The following is a 21,829-nucleotide window of genomic DNA, read 5'->3' as shown; positions in this document are numbered from 1 at the left end:
ATTTTATATGAAAAAGTAAGAATAGCAAGAAATCTTTAAAGGAAGTACTGTGTTTCTTGTGAGGCTGTTCTGTTGTTTTCACAAGCAATAAAAAAGTTAAATCCTTGCTATCATTGCAAAATCAACTGATTTATGTCTAAGGAAGCACAACAGGCATCTTAACAAATGATAAATCTTCTGTTATATAGCCACAAGCAATTTTTTCAAATTCTGTGTTACTGAAAGACAGAGGAAAAAATAGATAGGGTTAGGCTAATATTCTCTAAGACATTCCAAATAAACCTAATACTTTCACATAAAAATCTTGCAACTGATGACCTTCAATGATGAAAGGTATGAATGAAATTAATAAATTAGACTATGTAACTACAAAGGAAAAGTAAAAATTGAATTGTGATATGACAGCAGTCTCTATAAGTAGGGGTGACATTGAGAATGGGAACCAGGCATTATTGTTGAATGGCTCAGTGAAAGACACAAATTTGTCAGTATAGGAAGTACCAAATTACACCCTTAAGCAGCAAGCTCAAACCAAAATATTTTACATACAATATCGATTTTAAACCTACTTACTGCTTCAAAATGATGTGATGCAAGAAGTTTGCACAGGTTCAAAATTCAATTAAGCAAATTTACAGAATAAAAATCTAGTACAACCTTACAGAAGTAGTGCCTCCATCTCAAGTAGCCTTAAATTTCAAATCAAGAAGTCTCAAGAGTATGGGTAAAGAAAGTATTGCCATATGTTTGCACTGTTACTCATCTCTAAGAATCTACTATTGGAGATAGAACACTGAGCTAGACGGACCTTTAAACTATCACAGTATGTCCTTTTCAATGTAAATTACCACAGTAATTTATAATAAATAAATAAATAATAAGTTTATAATATTATATAACAACTTACTATTCTGAGATCTGAAAATCTCTGGAAGTGGAACTAATCTATAGCTATAATAACGTCTATAGTCCTCCTTCAATAGCTTAAATATAGTACTGAATAACACAAACATTTAGAGAAGAAATAACCTTTTCTGTAAGCACTGACATTAGAACCAGGACAAGGATTAAAATTATGATATTGAAGCATACAATACAGAGCATAAGGAGGATGAGAGGAAATATGCCTTCAAATATTTTTTGAAAAAGGCTATTATGTCTTTCCTAAAATGTATTTAGGATTAACAGAATGATAATGTATCTACCTTCAGCACATACAGCATGTGAGGCTATGTTTATCCTAACATGGAAACAAGTCTTTTATTACAGACTTGTAGGCAAATTACAGTTCCTACTTCAGGCAGGATGCTATAATCCTTCCTCATTAAAAAGATAATTATTGTTCAAAGGAATCCTGAAATATTAGGGACAGATCAATTTAATACCACTATCAATTCATAATAATTCTAAGCAGAAAAGGTCAAGAAGCACCACATGAGGCAATGACAGAAAAATGGTTACACTGGGGATATGTCTCATTCCCATCTGTTGCAGAAGGCTTTTACCCTGAGGCATGAACATTTACTTTTCTGCTCCTAACAAATTTTCCAGTCATCTTTCACTATCTATGAAGTTCTGATTTATTTTCACTGATTGTTATCCCAAATAATATCTTAAATCAACAAATTCCTTAAGCTTTTATGCATCACATAATAGTGTTACCTTCTATCAGTCTTCATTTTGTTGCTTTTCAACAGAAAGCTTCCATTTGTAAAGAGAACTGGTTTTAAAGTCACTGAATGGTGCTAAAAGCCTCTAGATTAAAATGTCACCTTTGACACTTTTTTATCATGGCATTTCACTTATCCATCACTTTGATTTAAAATGCAATAAATCACACCAATTCATTACAGCATACCTGGCTTCTATACTGGCTTCAGAATGAATACTGTAATCCCCGCATCACCTTACTTAGTCAAAAAACCCCAGAAGTTAAATACTGTTCTCAATGAAATTCACTGTTTGATACTTACAATGAATTAACATAACCTTTTTCAATCTTCATAGTCTGAAATATGTTTTCTCCTCACAAAATATCTTAAGTTGTATTACTAAATCCGCAGCTATACCATATTCAATTTGGTATGCATTGCAGAAGCAACATTAATTACACAGAAAGTTTATTTATTCCAATTAACATACAAGCACTGCAAAGCACCTTGTTTAGCTGAAAATAGAATAGCTGTCTAGGTGTCTCAAAGTATTGCAAGTAAGGAAACAAAATTTCTGCCTAAGTATTTACCCGATTATTCCTATTTAGGTCATTTAGGTCTTTGAAGGTCAGCCTATATGTATATACACTTCTATATATAAGCATACATGTCTATACACACACATATATATATATGCATGCATATATGTAAACACACAAATATATAAACAACTATATGCAGGCCTGAGACTCAGGGCTTTTTTTTCTGAAAAATCTTTTTAACAGTTTTCCAAATATAAACAATTTGAATCATTTCAATATAGGGCTCCAAGCATCCACGCATCTTTATACTTTCACTTCCCTGAAACTGCATGATGTCAGCTAGTATAAAACAATAAAACTGTACAAAACAAATATTTTTATACTACTCCAAAGTTTAAAAAGCTAAATTAAACATGGAGTTTTGTTTATTTCTCAACTGCATATGAACTTAAAACTCAGGAAAATAATTCTTTATTTCTTTTCTATTAAATAAATCCTGGTATGATCTTGTGGGGTGTTCAGGTATAGGGAATGAGATATGATGCAATTCTTAAACATGGAGTATTCAGGTTGACTCAGAAAGGCGAGCAAGACAGAAAATCCCATTTATAGGGATTCATATTTACAAACAATGTTTCATTCTTATGTTCTGCTGTGCAAATCATGAAAAATAACAACAGAAATATAGTTTAAAACTTTGCTAATTTGTATTTCAGGACATAATTTCCTGGATTTATCACTCAGGAGCAATGTTGTCTCGTAATATTTTGTTGGAAGTGAGACTTACAATACTCATGATGGCAGTTCATTAGATAGCCACTTACCCCTCTTTGATTCAGCTTTTTATCAAGTGTGTAAAATCAAGATTCATTCTTTGGGAAAAACCTGTTTTGCAGATGAAAGAAATCTTACATGAAATTACAGAAGAGTCTTCCCTTCTACCCTTCAAAGATAAAATATATCCTTTAGCTCTTGTTTCTCAAAAGTCTCTAAGAACTATCAAATTGAGAAGCAAGAATCAACAGACTCCATAAATACCCTTCCTAAAAACTGGGGAAAGAAGCAAGAGAGGAGACAGAGAGAGGAAAGACAAAGGAAGAAAAAATTCATTAAAACAAGAGAAATAAAAGAGCATGCTTTTTACTTGCTATACTAGGAACAACCTCAAGTAAAAGTTCTTATTTGTTTTAAAACTGATTCTGTAGAACTCTCATATAATTTTGTGAAGACATCATCTCACGCTAAAATCTCTCCTTCCTCGACTTTTCTACTGTAGATGCTATGTTAAACTGCTATCAAAATTCAAAAAAATAAAAACTAAGTTAAAACCCCACCTCACAGTGAATAAAATGCATCAAAACTAAAACTTTCCTACTTGAGAGTAAGAATCTTGAGAGATGCTATTATGCCTAACATTGTCAGACAAACGTACACTGGCACTCTCCTCTTAAGAAGAATTTCCATTCTAATCAGATTTTCCAGTAAAATGAAGATGTAAGAGCTGTTTCCAGAGTACATACATCTCAGACTTAGGTTGATTGTTCAGATACTGTTCGATTTTAAAATTGCCATATTCTCTAATAATTTTATATTACACATAGAATTATCTACTCTTTTCAAGATCTTCCTGAGATACATTCAAGAAAATCCTTATTTCCCAAAACATAATTTATCTTTTTCACCATGGCAAGAATCACAATTAATAAGGAAAAGACATACAGCTTCTCAGGTGGAAACTTAGTTCACTAATTTGAAAAATTTTCTTCTGTTTATGAAGCACAGGTTTTGAATTATGGCATGCCAATAGTCTAGCAACTTTTTAAGGGATTTTCCTTACTCTTATTTTGCCATACTATTAGTAGTTAGTCTTTCAGAAAGAAATGTTGAAATGTGAAGACAAGGAATAGTAGAAGGTAAACTGAAAATTCATTGCACTCAAATAAGTCATGCTTCCTCTCTTATCATTACTATTGCCCATATAATGCCTTAAGTGGGCACTGAATATATATTTCATATATAATTAAGGTCTCAGCTGAATAGGCAAAGTTGCATTTTGCAGTTTTATTGCATTTGGTCTCAAGTTTTGACATTGCTTTCCATTTTATGGTCAATAAGACATATTACAAGCCTGCCCTCTCAAAACATATGCCAAGCTGTTTTTAAAACATATGTATTTTTTAGTAGCAGTAAGGACAGAAGATGTGGAGATAGTAAACTCCTTGCTAATGTTCTCTCTAAGCTACTGAGATCTTAATTCTTGCAAGAGAAGAGTTCTGATGAATGACATAGTTATCTTGAACTTTAGAAGGAAGTAATAAAGACATATATTTAAAACCTCTCTGCACTGCAGTAGCTTAGGCTTGGCTCACTGTCACATTTCACTTTAAGTAGCTTAGGTATCAAAGGAAAGACTGATAAATGTGGCCTGGATACATCTTCATTTATATAGTAGGAATGGATCACCCAACAGACTAGTCTGAGCTGAAAGCAACTCCATGGTCAAGACTTTTAGTCAGGGCTAATTCTTTATTCTGGTCAGGGCTAATTCTTTATTCAAAGCAGAGTGTTTGGATGACAATATGCAGGTGCATAAATATTAAGCAAAAAGTGTTAATTGCTCTCCTATCTAGAGTTTTCTCTTTAAATTAATTATATTAAGCAAATAAAAACAAAAATAAAAAATTGTGGATATTTGGGACTCTCAGCTGGGTTGTATGAACATTTACTATACTTTGACATTTCTCCTTATGACACTTTTAACTGTTCCTCTGAAAAAGCCCATTTAAATGCTTAATTTAAGGCTAACATGATTAAAAATGTCAGAATATTTAAGTATAAATTTGATTATTAATCTTAACATCATAAAAATTAAAGGACCAACGGTATATCAGAATATTAAATCTGCTGAGATATGAAAGTTCTTATCCAGTGTATGAACAAATTCAGTTTAATGCCCCCTGAGATACATTACTGGTGACCAGCATCCAGCTGGACTTTTTACCACTGGCCATAATTCTCTGAGTCTGGCAGTTCAGCCTAATTTCAGTCCACCTCACTGTCCTCTTATCTAGCCTGTACTTCATTGGTTTGTTTATGAGGATGTTACAGGAGGCTGTTGAAAGCCTTGCCAAAGTTGAGGTAAACATCCACTGCTCTCAACCTGACAACTGAGCTAGTCATGTCATTGTGGATGGCAATCAGGTTGGTCAAGCATGTTTTCTCCTTTGTAAATTCATGCTGACTACTCCCAAACAATTTGTGGTCCTTCATATGTTCGGAAATGGTTTCTAATGTTATTTACTCCATCACCATCCCAAGAAACAAGATGAAGCTGACTGGCCTGTAGCTCCCCAGATCCTCCCTCTTCCAGATAGGAATGACATTTGCTTTCTTCCAAAACTCTTCCAAACTTCCCCCCTATTGTCCTGACCTTTTCAAGATTACTAAGAGTGGTCTCACAATGACGTTGGCCAGCTCCCTCAGCACTTGGTGCATCCCATCAGGTCCCATAGACTTCTGTTTGGCTAATTTGTTTAAGTGCTTCCTAATCTGACCCTCCTCCACCAAGGCCATCTTCCTTGCTCCAGAACTTCCCATTCATCTCGAGGGCTCAGGATTGCTCAGTTCCAGTCTTACCAGCAAAGACTAAGGCAAAGAAGGCATTGAGTACGTCAGTCTTTTCTGTGTCCTTTGTCATCAGATTCTCTGCCCCATTTAGCAGAAAGAACAGCACAGTATCAGACATCAATTCATTCTGAGGTAGTAAAAGCAAAAAATTAAGAGAAAAGTGATTGCCAAACCAGAGGATTCAAAGAGGTATTGAGGCAGGTCATCTGTGGAACAAAACAGTGTAAGATTGCACAGATAACTTTTATAATGCAGAGGTATAAGACAATGGATTTCACATTTTGTCAGAATTTTCCCTGTTTTATTAAATTTTCATTCCAATCTTGCACTTCCCTGAAAGCAGAAAAGTATAATTAAGTGAAACTGTAAAAGAGAACCACAGTGCAGATAAATGTCCCCTAGCAGTAACCACAAAATTCATATTCACCTGTGACGCAAAGCCAAATCTGCAACCAGGTTTGCACAAATAAATACATTAACCTACTGAGTTATCATTAAATCATTAGCATGATTTAATAGAAATTATTATGATTTTCTGAGAACCCAAATATTGTAATTAAATTGTTCTTTCTGGATGCCAATTTTGGGGAGCCTTTAGAACTAAATAATTGTAAAAAACATACTTTACAACTGCTGATAACCATTATGACAATTCATTTAAAAACTCATTTTAATATTCTAATTTATTACATACTCTTAGGCAACTAAAAAAACACTTTCAATAACTGGGTCCTTAAAATGCATCATTAGTAGATATTCCACTTGGACTGACACATTTGGGGTGTTTTGCTCAGTACTGTCCACTAGGTCTGCACTTTATGGTTCAGATTAATTCTGTCATCTTTAGAAACTATAACTCAAAATTTTAATGATAAATAAGATGCATTTTGATGCTCATATTCTCACCACAGAGCTCCCAGTGGCCAGAACAAGGCTAGTCATGCCTCAATATCCAGGTATTGCTAGAGTCTACAATAAAGCAAATAGACAGTGGCATTGGTAAATATATCCATGCAATAGTTATGGTGAGACACAACACTGGCCAGGTAGCTAGCCATGCTCTCTGACAGTTGTCATCTATACACACAGGACTCGGGTAACACCCAGCAAAGCAGAGTGCTTGAGACTGTAAGACAGTTCCACTAAAGCAGGCACTAGATGCACATCAGAAAATAATACATTGCAAATACACCTACTTAGTATAGGGCATGTTACTTTATCTAGGAAAGCTCCCTGAGTTAATCATCAGATCAGCATCAAACTATGAGTTGACAGCTACAAATCTATTTCTGTTGGATGCAGGGGTTACATACTGACCTTTCAATCTTATCAGCAGAATTATTCAACACATTTGAGAATATCTAGTATAATTTGGTTTTATAGTAAAAGATAAAAGCAAGGGGATATTCAAAGCATATGGAAGGTAGAGAATATGCCCAAAGGAGAATTATGATATGCAAACAGATTATCCATAATTCAGACAGGTCAGAAATCACTCAAGGCAAAAAATGACACTAGACAGTCTTTCCATATGTGGCTTATGAGCCATTCTGGAGTTCTTGCCTGATCATCATCAGACTGCCCTTTCTTGGTGTTAGCTACCCATCCAGAATTAAGGCTGAAAGAGACAATGAAGTTAAGGCAAGAATCAAAAGGGAGAAATCCTACAAGGAAACAGAAGCAATAATTACTACTGGTTGAACAGTTTTTCAGATTTTAATACCAGAATTGCCTAAATCAGGCTTAAATGGAACAGGTCATTTAGTCTAACCTTACTCAATCAGTCATGATGAATCAAACTGACCCTGCAAGTAGGACAAGAGTTATAATCTGAACCTTGGTCTCCATTACCTTCCTAAGTGGCATTAGAAAAAAAGGTAATACAAAAATTATTCTAAAAATACTGAAAATTTAGCTCTCAAACACACCACTATAGGCACAAATACTAACAACCACATGTGTATATAAACAGGAAAATAAAGAGAAAGTGATTACTGTTAGCACTTCCTTCCTGAGATCATTAATGGAAAAGAGGAAAGTGCAAAGGTTCACCACACCTCACCCTTTGTGCCCAGTTAGAAACTGTAAGAACACGCAGAGCACAGAAGATATTTCATAAAAAGTGCTAGTCAAAAGACACTGATCTTGGAACACAGAAACACAAGGAAAGGAAATACATGTGGGTAGGCAATAACTTATTCCCCAAAAAATACCTGCAGCGGCAAGTTGTCACAATATCTCTATGAATAACTATTCTGTAAGTCTACAAAAGGAGTATTAGAAGGAAGAGTATAGTGAAAGAATTATTTCACCTTTTTGACAATCTTTCCACACAGTTTTTCGATTCTTCTCATAATGTTTATTCAACCAGGTGAGGATGATTCGTTCATAGGGAGAATATATATTACTGGATAAAAGATCTAATTTTATTCTTGGCATGTTCTGCGTGCTTTCCAAGCTGAACAGGTCAGTGATACTGAGTGAAGAAACACGTGGAAGAACAAACACCTGAAATTAGAAAAAATGTTTTTAAGGATGAACTGTAAAAAGAACAATTTCATGTTGATTGATAAAAACAAACCACTTCAAACTCAAAAGGTTTTCTAATTTTAAAAAGTTTAGGTGATTACACATTCGCATAAATGTATAACACACAAGAGAACAGATTTGCTGACGTTTTAGGGAATTCCTTTGCTTCTTTCAAGAAAATGCAAACTGAACTTTCCAAATGATCTTTGGAGTCTGGAGAGGTCCCAGTCGACTGGAAGCTGGCAAATGTTGGACTAATTTTCAAGAAGGGGAAGAAGGAAGACCCTGGTAATTACAAGCCTGTCAGTCTCACTTCAGTGCCTGGTAAAATTATGGAGAAAGTTATTCCAAGAATTGTTGAAAAACACTTGAGAGACAATGCAGCCATTGGTCATAGCCAGCACAGATTCACAAAGGGAAAGTCCTGCTGAACCAACTTAATTGCCTTTTATGAGAAGGTCACCCATCTAGTTGACCAAGGAAAGCCAGTAGATGTGGGGTTTTCTGATTTTAGCAAAGCTTTTGATACTATCACAGTATCCTTCTGGACAAAATGATGGGTGAATAATTGGCTGATGGACAGGCTCAAAATGTTATTGGGGGTGACATCAGGCTGGCACCCAGTCACCAGTGGTGTTGCCCAGGGCTCGGTTTTAGAGCCAGTGCTCTTTAGTGTGTGTCAATGATACTAAATTAAGAGTGGTTGTGGACTCCCTTAAAGGCACACGGTCCTTACAGAGAGATCTGGATAGACTAGAGAGCTAGGCAGTCACCAACTGTACGAAATTTAACAAGAGGAAGTGCCATATTCTGCACATGGGAGATGGTAATCCTACTTCTAACATACAAACTGGAGGACAAGAGGCTATATATAGAGCAGCCCACAAAAAGAGATCTGGGGGTTTGGTTTGATGGAAAGTTGAACATGAGGCAAAAGTGTGCCCTGGAAGCCAAAAGGGCCAACCATGTCCTGGGGTGCATCAAGCACAGCATAGCTAGCTGGTCCAGGGAGATAATTGTCCCACTCTACACTGCACTGGTGCAGCCCCACCTAGAATACTGTGTGCAGGTTTGGACGCCTATATATCAGAAGGATATCAAATTATTAGAGTGTATCTGGAGGAGGGCAACCAGGACCGTGAAAAGTCTCGAGGGCAAGACAGAATGAGCATCTGAAGTCACTTGGTTTGTTCAGCTTGGAGAAAAAGCGGCTGAGGGGTCACCTCACAGTCTACAACTTCCTCAAGTGGGCCAGCAGAGGGGAGGTTCTGATCTCCTCTCTCTAGTGACCAGCGGTAGGACATGAGGAAATGGAATAAAGGTACATCAGGGGAAGTTCAGATTGGTCTTTAGGAAAATATTCTTCACTGAGAGGGTGGTTGGTCACTGGAACAGCCTGCCCAGGGAAGTGGTCACAGGACCAAAACTGTCAGAGTTCAAGGAGCATCTTGACAATGCTCTTAGTCATATGATTAGTTTTAGGTAGTCCTGTGAGCAGCAGGGAGTTGGACTCAATGATGTTCAGGGGTCCCTTCCAACTTGAGATATTTTATGATTCTACGATTCTGAATACATTTTGTTTCCAACTTTTTTCCAAGTTTTGATGAACCGGATGAAATCACTAGATCCATCTGGATTCCAATAATTACTGTGTATATTCTATCCCAACCACTAATTACTGAACTACTAGACTGATCTCCAGTGCAATCTATAGACGGTATATTTCACAGTTGCTCATGTGGGTCCAAATTACACTGACTGTTTCTCCTGAAAAAATATAACATTATAATGTCTACAATAAAATTGTTGGTACTCAGAAGTCCTTGATTAAGTCCTGCATGAATGTACATTTAAAAGAATATATAAACATGTGTATAAAAAAATATATAATATATAAAGAAGTTAAAAGTAAAAATTCTACACAATACCTTTGATTATTTTTTTTTCCCAACTGAAATGACAGCATAGAAAAATGTATTTAAAGGAGGAACACGGATCTTGATTTTCAGGATAATGATGAAGTCAACAGGCTTGGTTCCATCCTCCCTCATCAAAGAGTTCTCAGGCCTGACCACCTTGACCAGTGGCTAAGACTATGAAGGACCACAGCCATAAATGCTAACTAGAGTGCTCCATAATGTCATATATTCGCAGATAATTTAGTATGAGTTTGTTAAGGACTAACTGTTTAGAGGAGGGGAAAAAAAAAAAAAAAAAAAGAAGGAAAAAAGCCCCAACAAAATTCTATCAACTAATCATTGACAATGCCCATTGACAATGAATGCCAATCTAGTAAAATGTTACTCTGAAGAGCAATTGGGCCCAGTTTCTCAGTCCCTTAAACACTCCCAGTGTTGTCTAATTCCCTGAGACATATATACATAAAGAAAAGGCTATCTCATTTCATTTGATCTAATCAGAATAAAAACAGTCTGCACTCCTTTTATAATCATTCCTCTTCATACTAGTTTCCAATACCAGATTTTAATAGGTACATTAGAGAACGCATCAGTTTCTTGAGGCAAAGTGTTAAAACTCTTTAATCCCTCCAAATGGAAAGGAACACTATAACATAGTATGATGCAGCTACAGCCATGTGGCTTAACAGCTTCCACTTTTACATCTGGATTTTTTTTTTTCCAGATGACATGAAGGACTGTCATTCATTGCTTTCAAATTTTTCTGAAGAAAAACTTTTATGATATATTAATACACGAAACCTAGTTAACAATTAATACACATGAGACCCAAATTATAGCACCCATATTTAATTTCAATTAAAATAAAATTAGTTAATTTGAAATTCTTTTTTAAGCCCTGAAGCATTTTAGTTCAACATAATCTAGTTCCATGCAAAAATGTCTGAGCTAACGTAATTTAAATATTTGGATTTATGTACATGGCACTTTATTGATTGGCATGGAACTATCTTAAGAGAAAAAGAAATCTGGGACTTTTATATCAGCATCCTCAGATGGAAATCTGAAGAAAACAGCAGCAAAAAAGTAAGCAAATATATACTATTCCAATGCTTTCTCAAAGGGCAGTCTTTGCAGGATTTTTTAATTTTTTGCAACATTCCTTCATCAGTATAACCTGACATTCTATCAAAAGGATGAAAATAGGAAAGAGTAATGGCAACTACATCTAGAAGAAAATATGAAACAATATTTACCCATAAAACATTATTTTACTGTTTCTTAACAAGAAAAGTCCAATTCATAATAATCCAAGATGCCCACATGTCTACATTCTTATTGAGACTCTGTTGAGGGACCAGGACATTAGCTACAGTGGCTTTTTGGAGCACACAGTATTCATTTTAAAAAAATAATCAGCTATAAGATTAGGAAATGTTATTAATTATGACTATAAAAAGCATCCTCATTGCTACATGCTCACTACATTTAAAGATGGATTGTCTTTATTGAAAATCTGGCCTGATCCAAGGGCTAAAATTACCACTGCTGCTGTCAGTGTCCATGTGTTTCCAACAAACTAAACTTTCAAGATTTGTAGAATTCCATCAGTATTTCAGTCTTTACTCAAAATGAGAACTAGAAGTATATCTTTATAACTGATGAATTTCTCCTTTTATTCTCCACAGGATGCCCTTTCTTCAGAATAAGATTTTCCATTTTTCTGAGCTGGATTTATGTATGCGTTTCTTCCTATGGAACTTCTGCAGCAACAGAAGTTTTCATAATAAATAAGTGAACCATAATGCATCAGGTATGGACATGAAAGCAATGTTGGATGACATTTTAGTTGATAAAGATTAATATTAAGCATTTCTAACAGCAGCATTTTATTTCTAAAATAAAATTAGATAACAAAATATCTCTGGTGAATATATTAATTCTTTTAACAGTTATTGAAATTTGCAGGAATGTTGTGTAAGAAACAGTTTGCAGTATGGTTTATGGAACAGTATGCATTACGGAAGATGATATGCAAACGGATCATCCATAATTCAGACAGGTCAGAAATCACTCAAGGCAAAAATGACACTAGACAGTCTTTCCATATGTGGCTTATGAGCCATTCTGGAGTTCTTGCCTGATCATCATCAGACTGCCCTTTCTTGGTGTTAGCTACCCATCCAGAATTAAGGCTGAAAGAGACAATGAAGTTAAGGTCAAGAATCAAAAGGGAGAAATCATACAAGGAAACAGAAGCAATAATTACTACTGGTTGAACAGTTTTTCAGATTTTAATACCAGAACTGCCTAAATCAGGCTTAAATGGAACAGGTCATTTAGTCTAACCTTACTCAATCAGTCATGATGCATCAAACTGACCCTGCAAGTAGGACAAGAGTTATAATCTGAACCTTGGTCTCCATTACCTTCCTAAGTGGCATTAGAAAAAAAGGTAATACAAAAATTATTCTAAAAATACTGAAAATTTAGCTCTCAAACACACCACTATAGGCACAAATACTAACAACCACACGTGTATATAAACAGGAAATGGTTCACTGATTGCCTTTTTGCACATCCATGTTCCCACGTGTCCTTAGGGTCATCTGTCTCAGCCCATCTAAACATCCTGTTCATTTTCTGTTCCTCTCTCACCTGTTTTTCTCATTGTTTTACTTTAGATCATCTGTACATCTTTGCTACATACCTTCTTTAACATAATTTTTATCATTCTTTATTATGCTTTTACAGTAAATAATCACTTAACCACAGAATAGTCGAGGTTAGAAGGTACCTCTGGAGATAGTCTCATCCAAACCTCCTGCCCAAAGCAGAATCAGCTAGAATGGGCTGCCAGGATCACGTTCAGTTGGGTTTTGGGTATCTTCAAGGATGGAAGGTCCACAACCCCTCTGGGTAACCTGCTCCAGTGTGTGACCATCCTCATAGTAAAAAAGTTTCTTATGTTTAAATGGGACTTCCTGTATATCAGTTTGTGCCTACTGTCTCTCACAATGTCACTGGGCACTATCGAGAAGAGTCTGGCACTGTCTTTACACCCTCCCATCAGCTATTTACACACATTGATAAGATTCCCCTTGAACCTTCTCTTCTCCTGGCTGAACAGACCCAGCTCTCTATCTCTCCCTGTATGACAGATGTTCCAGTCTCTTAAATAAGATTTCTTTGAATAGAAATTCCTTTGAATAGAAATAAGTAAAAATTTATTTTTAGACATACAAAAGTTATTGATCATTGGTGAGCACATCAGATTTACTTTGGAAAACATGATTTAGACATCCAAAACTTTTATCGAACATCAGTAAAAATAAAATTACATAAAATTTGAGGAGTCCATACTGACCAAGTTTGTTATATCTTAAAAGAAAAAGGTATTCTATAAAAATCCTTACCTGTTTAAAAATTCCATTCTAATGTAAGATAAATAAATACCACAGCTATGTATATGTCTAGTCAACTAAATATTTCCAGTGAAAAATGTTTCTAAGCAGAGTAACACAAAGGCATGTCAGAGTTTTCTTTATTTGTAATAACATTTCTATAACATTTAATTCTAGAAAATGCAGACTGTTCTAACATAGCATTCCTACTTGAAACATATTAACTCACTGCTAAAGTTTCATAACTAAGAAAATGAAAATGTTCTCATTTTTTTCTTCTCTGTTAGACAAAAATGAAACACTTAGAAGTATTTAAAGGTAAGTTTGGAAGAAACAAATTGTATATAACACTTATCCTTTTCCAAAAAAAAGTTTTCTGCCACCAGTTCTTCAGAATTTCCGTAGTAAATGTATCTACAATTTACCTTGTACATCTGCAGTAGCACATCTGTCCAAGCTCGTTTGCTCATTGTCTCAAATACACTGTCCTCCAGAATGAACAGATGCTTGTCATTAAATATGTTTGAGTTTTTCACATCTCTTTTCAAATCAATTGTGTGGCCCTTCAGATAAAGGAATGGGATTTATTTTTTATATTCATTTCAGCAGTTTGGACAGGAAATTCACAGGACAATAATAAATCAATGGCATAGATGGCTGATGAAGTCTACTATAGTGCAATAGTGATCAGCATTAGAATCTTTTACAGTTTGATATTATTTCCGGAATAAGAAGCACAATACAGAATTAAAAGCAGCAATTAGAATGAAGATATAACACAGATTTTTATTTTTTTTTTAAACTGGTAAAAATGAGTAGAAAACAGTAAAATTAATTCTACTTTGAGAAAACATATCTGTTGGAAATTAATTGAAGGTATCAGCAGTACTGGAAGGAATGGAAGAGAAACACCAAAGGAGGAGGCTGTAAATGTTGGTGTCAGCTTAAACTTCTGATCTTTCTCATGCATGTGCTTAGGTTTATGCAATCCAAAATAGTCACCACTAAGTAAGAATACTCATGGTCCACAGAGTACTTCCATTAGTCTTCAAAGAATTGACAGTAAGCACGTGGTCTGTATTATAAGAAGAACTAGAAATGAAACAAAACTAAAACACACACACACAAAACCAAACCTACCTTCTGTACAGTTTGCACATTAATCCATTTCTTATAATCATCAGGTTCAAGCAGAAATTCTGGCATAACATGAGGAAGATATGCGCCTCGGCTTCTGAAATTGTAAAGCAGAAAAAGTTAATAAACAAGATAGCTCTTTTTAAGAGAATTCCAAGTTTTTCAACTTGCTCAATTTATGCGTAAACTATTCTGAGTTCTGCATATACTTTGGACTGATAATCCAGTTCTATTATCTATTTACATAGCTTCTATTTATGTTCACCTTCAATTCCTATGCCTACAACAAAATGCGAAAAGCACATACAACTGTGGACAGACTAGCTTCTTTATGAGAACTGCACTTCCATAAAAGATTTATAGTAGCACAAAGCAGGAAAACACATAATGCCCATTTCCATATGAAATCAAAGGAGCCGTGTTATATAACATTAGTAGAATTAAAACTTGAGGATGCTTTTATCTTTCTGCAGGTCCGATATTGAAAGTCTTATGGGTGTAAGCAAATGTATTTCAAAATTGTTGTTAACTGTTAAACTGACCTGCTATCTGTTCTCAAGTGACTAATAAATGCAATCGGAAAAGTAACTGCAGTAACAAAACGCAACTTCATTAGATTAAATACCAAAAAACTGCTACCTTCCAAGTGAAGGGAGACTATTCTTTATCTCAAATGACAGTTTAAACAAATGTTGCTGAAAAGAGGGGGAAATATTGAGAAATTCTTCAGTTTTTCTCAGAGGAGCAGCAAAACTTCCTGACTTTTAGGCCAGAGAGATTATTCTAGCATACCTAGATTTATATTGTCCTTTGTGTTTTAACATGGCTGATCTGGATAATAATCAGATAAGCTTTTCTTGTTATATAACCAGTCTCTCATTCAAACTAATTGTTCATACTTTTCCAATACCATAGATTCCAAATTCAATTTACTTTGTACATTAAAAGTCATACATCACAGTTTGAAATAAAGATCATGACAACTTCTTTTTCTTACCACAGAATTAAATTTTGCTGGTAACAGCACATTTTTTGTCTCCATATTTTACATAGTGACACTATCTTCTCAGATTATTGACATTTCATATTTCACATAATTATCTAGCATGCTTATTAAAACACAGCTATTTTAATCAAGGACTCAAAAAGCATCAAGTTAGTAGTCTGGTCCTAAACTCATCATGTCTGAAATGCCCATTTTCCATTAAGACATAGATTCTGTCCCACAAAATCCCTTTAAAACTTCAGTTCTTCACAAATTATAAAAGAAGAAAGCTATACAACGTTCATCTTTTCAGATGTCCTATCCTTCTTTCAATGTTTTTACTTGGTAGATATATGGGGATAGGTGTTATCTACAATTTGCATCCTCAGAAAACCTATATAGAACTTCAGATGTCATCATAGTAAAGATGTATTCTATATAACTGAATGTTCTCACAATTAACTGCATTTTGGTGTTGAAGAACACTGTCTTTAAAAAATTCCTCCTCGTTAAGGTAGATATTTAACATGATACCAGTTCTCCAGTATCAGAATTTTCACACAGTTAAGATGTTTTTCCTTAAGACACACAACTTGCAACAAATTAGTTAGTTGTACTGAAAAAAACCCAACCTTTTCTTTTACTGCTGTGGTAAAGTACCAAGGAAACCTTCTGAGGGGAGGAAAATAAAACTGATACTTGGAACCTTACTTAAAACAGTGAGCAACATCCACCTGCTTAACAAGTGGAAAACTGGAAAGATGAGTTATGCTTTATATGAACCATGTTGACCAGAAAGCAGCAGTTAGGGGAAGAAAGCTGAGAAATGTATGTTTCTGTTCTCAGAGTGCTCTCCTGGGCTTCTTCAGGAGGGAATTTGCACTTTCCACAAATCACAATGAGCATGCAGGGATGGCAGATTACAGATGAATTACTCATATCTAGGCTGGCTCTAGATGTCTTACCATCATTACAGTCATGCCAGCAGTGCAAACATCAAACATTTTTGTACTATGATCTATAAACACTCTTAAATAGCAACCTGTGAAGAAATGCAAATGTTCTAGGTGATCATAAAATGCACAAGTAGGAAAATAATATCTATAAATCAGGAACAATGAAGAAATCTGATAGGATTCACATAAACTAGAAGAGGCAGAAAGTGACAGGATGTGGTAATGCTAAGCGCATAGTGAACACAGTTTAACCATCTATTATCAAATAAATATAAGCACAGGAGTCCAGCTAGAACTGCTTTTCAGTGGAAGCCTGTATTGTTTTGCTAGGATCGTTATGGATTACTACATCATTTCCAATATTCAGACTTCATCACTCACAGATGTATCTCTGTACAGAGGTTATGAACTTAGCCTTGACCAGTTGGCTGCTGCTCCAGTTCTGCTCTGAATATATCAAGGAGTTAAAGCTCAGTAAGACTGAAGGCTTTTATTAAAATTTACCTATTATATAGCTTTCCAACTTGCCCAAGAAACACTTAAGTATTTCTTTACAGCTGCTGTTACACTTAACAAAAGAGGTTGTGATCCTTTTACTCCAGTACGCATCATCATTTTAAAGCAGGCAACTAATATCATATATGCTAGTTTCAAGATACCTAGATTCCCTGGAAAATCTCACTGGGAAGACTGGACATAAGAACCATAAACATCAAACAATGACTTACAGAAGAAATATTCAAATATTTGAAGGGAGACAGAAGAAATATCAGTCCTAAAAGACCAAAATGAAAGTCTATACCAATTTGAGTTAGGGCTGTAAAATCCCATACTGAAGGGTGAAAGGCTCTGAAAGGCACATCAGCTCCACCCTTAAAAAGCAGCTGGACACTTGTGTCCCTCTTGATAGGAACTGAGCAGAATCAATCCAGCTGTCTATACAGGATTAATGAAACTTTAACTGTTAACAAGGGTCACAGAGTTCAAAAGCATGTCTTGATTGCTCTCCTAGAAGCTGCGTGGAGTATTAGCTTAACATTAGACCTAAGACAGCGGCAACAAAAACCTTTTTCCTTGGGCTGGAAGCAAAAAAGCTTTTTGATACTGACCTCAGAAAAATATCAATATACTGATTAAAGAAAATCTCTTGAATCTACTTAGACAACCATTCAGCATCATATCATATGATATCATACTGTGTTCAGTTTTGGGCACCTCACTACAAGAAAGACATTGAGGTGCTGAAGCATGTCCAAAGAAGGGCAACAGAGCCAGTGAAGGGTCTAGAGCACAAGTCTTGTGAGAAGCGGCTGAAGGAACTGGGGTAGTTTAGCCTGGAGAAAAGGAGGCTCAGGGGAAACCTTATCACTCTCTACAACTATCTGAAAAGAGGTTGTAGCAAGGTGGGTGTAGTCTCTTCTCTCAAGTAACAAGTGATAGGACAAGAGGAAAGGGCTACAAGTTGCACCAGAGGAGGTTTATATTGAATATTAGGAAAAATTTCTTCAGTGAAAGGGTTGTCAAGCATTGGAACAGATTGCCCAGGGAAGTGGTCGAGTCACCATCCCTGGAAGTGTTTAAGAGACATGTAGATGTGGTGCTTAGGGACATGGTTTAGTGGTGGACTTAGGAGTGTTAGGTTTACAGTTGGACTCAATGATCTCAAAGGTCTTTCCCAACCTAAATGATTCCATGATTCTATATTGTCTTGCTGTCTGGAAAGCTGCAACACTCCTTCAGAAGAAGGACCACCAGGGTGGTATTAGGGGGAATTTTCACTTGATACAATGTCAAGATATTCTTCAGCAGTTCATTGACTAATGACTCTAGCTTTTAAGATATGATGGAAAAATACGATGGGATGTATCCATTCATTCCTTTATTATCAAATGGTTGTTGAAGTTGTGAATACCATAGGAATCTGTAAGCATTTTCCTTCATTACTGAAGAAAGGCAAAGATATTGTTCTGCCACTGCTGCAATGGATCCTCCAACTCATCTGTCACTAAATTACCTATGATGCAAAGAAAAATGCTATTCTGCCTCTTTTTAAAAACAAATGACATGGTTAAAAGTTGCAAACAAAGGTCCAGTGTTGTTAGAAGAGTGTGCACTGGTCTCCTTATGAGCTCAAACACAGCTACATCCCTGTCCATTATTCTCAGATGAAAAGCCTATATTTGGAACAGTATCTAAATGTCAGGTTTTAAATGGCTTTAGAGCCATTTTTACATCCAGATGAGGATGCTAAAAAGAAGCAGAGATGCTGTGTTTCTGGACTTCTGATGAGTTCTAAGAACTCATGACATTAGACTTTCTCTGAAGTTAATTTTCTTCTGTTTCGCAGCAGCAACAGTGAAGAAGAATGTATTAACCTTTTTTGATTTGCACCGCCTTTGACAGTTGTTCCATAATATGTGAAAAGATTAGATTATCTAGGAAGGTAGCTAATAGCTAAATCTGTTCAGCAGCAGGAGCAGTGATTCCATTTCTTGGCATATTATTAATATCAAAGACTAACAGATTACAAAGTAAGTCTACAAAATTTTGGTAAAGCCAGTAATTACAGGAAAAAGAGACAAAGAGACAAAGAGCATCAGTGGAATGACAGATCATTAATGACAAACCTGATCTGACTATCTACTGAGTCTGTCAAAGGGATGAGGTTGAGAGTCATCTTTCATAATGAAGGAAGCAGAGTTCCTGTGGAATTCCTGTGTTGGATATAACTCTACCAAAGAACACCTCAATTAGTGTAAACTGCAGAGGATAACCTTGGTAAAAATTGATTAAAGTTTATAATACATAAATCTTAGATCACAAAAGCTACAGTATAAAGGAAACCCTAAACCTGCTGTATATCATTCAGTTGGAATGCTAATAGAAAAAGCAGAAAGAAAAGATGTACACATGCATACTTTATCTTATACATACTTACTTAAGGAAAGCAAGTAATGTAGAATACTGCCAGTGGAGCTGTAACATCCGTTCAACCGGATCAAGGGACAATGACTGGCTCGATGTAATACCTGGTAACAATTGTCCGCTCAGATGGAATAACATGTCATAAAAAGTCTTAGTATCCTTGCCAAGGTTTTTTTTAAAAACCTTTTCTTGTGAAGAGGCCATCTGGACTTTACACACATCACTACGAGAGAAAAAGCTTCTGATATTATTCTTTTAAATGCACAAAATGAGCTAACGTTATATATATATATATATATATATATATATATCACGATGATAAATTTAATAAACCATGAAGTAAAAACAGCAGCGAGAAGACTAAAAAGTAGAGTACTTCTTTCTCACTACAGAATTTTCATAATAACATAAGAATTTTGAACTACATGGAATATTTAATAAGTATATGTGAAATATTTCATAAATAAATTTGTGTTTGTTTATAACATAAACATAAAACATAACTTTGTTTTCTACCATGTTTATAAATGCTTATGTGTTTGTGTCCCAGGATATTGGCTTCTTCATTATTTAGTAGCAAGATGGACAAGATCAACTAAGAGATGCCAGTAAGACTGATATATTTCCAGGGTGTTTGCAACTGTTAATTATGAAATTCACTTTCCCATCTGTTTCTTGATCGTTAGAGTATGAGGAGGAAGAAAAAGATACATTGTTAAATCACTTATCTATGCCTCCAAAGAAGGGACAATAGCTAGAACTGTGTTCCTGCTGGAAGGAAAATCTATTTCAGTTAAGAGGGTGACACAGTTTGAACTGCATATTTAACATACGCTGCATTATGATATATCAGAGCATCATAGTTGGAAATACATTTTAGAAAATGAAAAATAACACCTGAATGACATTTTCATGCAAACAGCACATAGATGCTACAATTTCAATGTACAGCTGTGCATTAGAGTGTGTTTATATTCCTCAGATCATATCCCCACTACTTTAGTATACATGTGAACATTTTATTAGGCAGATGTAAGTTAGGTCTAAGCAGATATGAATTACCATCTTAGTGAATATGGTATTGAAATAGGATTTTGTCCCTTAGACCAGCCAAAGAGAGTGAACCAATTCTTAACAGCAGTTAGGGTTTTCTGAAAGAAGATGTACTCCTCTTTATCTTCATCAGGAAAAAATGATAATTCAAATTTATTTTCTCTCCCATCACTTTGACTGTCTGTTTTACTCTCTTCACTCATCTCATCACTCTTGCTTTCATAAGTAGTATCCGACTCTGAAAGATACACACACACAAAAAAAAAATAAATCCAGAAAGCTTCCTTTTTTTCCCTATTTTTGTCTAGTACAGAAACAATTCTTTTTAAAACACACAATTGTTTTCAGAAAATAAAAAACTGTCAGACAATGAATAATTAACTTCAGGAGTAAACAATTTAAGTCACATCTACGACTTGGGAATAGAACAAATTATATACTTGGTATCTAATTTCGCTTAAAGAAAAAATTATTACCCAGTCAGAAAAAATAAATTCAGGAATGGCTTACAAGACCACAGACAGCAATCTTAAAAAAACAGTCTTACAAACCATTACAGTAGGTATAGTTTTACCAGTTAGTCAATCCTAATTCCCCATCTTAATCACATAGCATGGCTCAGTAACTAATTCTTCTTCAAACAGTTTATCAGGTATTGTATAGGTATAACCAAGCCTATATCCCAATCTATAAGCCTTTGGACTTTTCTCCCCTCAGTTAGGCCTTCTCTTTCCTAAATTTTGAACCGGTCAAGACACATTTTCACAACTACTAGTTGTTAACAACATCAACAACAATATTATTGCATAAAAGATAACTAAGAAAACAAACAATAATTTTCTTCATAGCACAAATAACTTACATTATTCCATCCTTGAGGGTGTATTTTAATAGCAGTGTCTCAGTTTCAGTGTTTCACAAAATGTTGCAAAAAAACCCCTAACTATACCTTAGACAGTGAATAGAAGAATCTTGTTAGGATGTAAGAAAAACCAAAGCAATATGGAGAAGAGAGACTCATCCTTTATAAGAGCATCATGCAGGCAGATCTGAGTTTGTGCAGTTCTGCTAGATGACAAGATTACTTTCCCATCTTGTCA

General features: G+C 35.2%; 1 protein-coding gene across 1 annotated transcript in view; it reads right to left on the bottom strand.

Moving 5' to 3' along the window:
* CFAP47 (cilia and flagella associated protein 47) overlaps positions 1-21,829 on the bottom strand; it is a 341,722-nt gene that overhangs the window by 251,326 nt on the left and 68,567 nt on the right. Inside the window, exons 29-33 of the mRNA XM_074929626.1 lie at positions 20,739-20,967; positions 19,690-19,899; positions 14,814-14,907; positions 14,099-14,236; positions 8,134-8,329 (exon numbers count right to left, since the gene is read on the bottom strand). Of these exons, the coding sequence (XP_074785727.1) occupies positions 8,134-8,329; positions 14,099-14,236; positions 14,814-14,907; positions 19,690-19,899; positions 20,739-20,967 (867 nt within the window). The remainder of the gene's footprint in view (positions 1-8,133; positions 8,330-14,098; positions 14,237-14,813; positions 14,908-19,689; positions 19,900-20,738; positions 20,968-21,829) is intronic.

The sequence above is a fragment of the Athene noctua genome, chromosome 1 (assembly GCF_965140245.1).
Source record: "Athene noctua chromosome 1, bAthNoc1.hap1.1, whole genome shotgun sequence".
Lineage (NCBI taxonomy): Eukaryota > Metazoa > Chordata > Aves > Strigiformes > Strigidae > Athene > Athene noctua.
The sequence above is the reverse complement of the archived record's forward strand: the minus strand, read 5'-3'. Positions and strand labels throughout refer to the sequence as shown.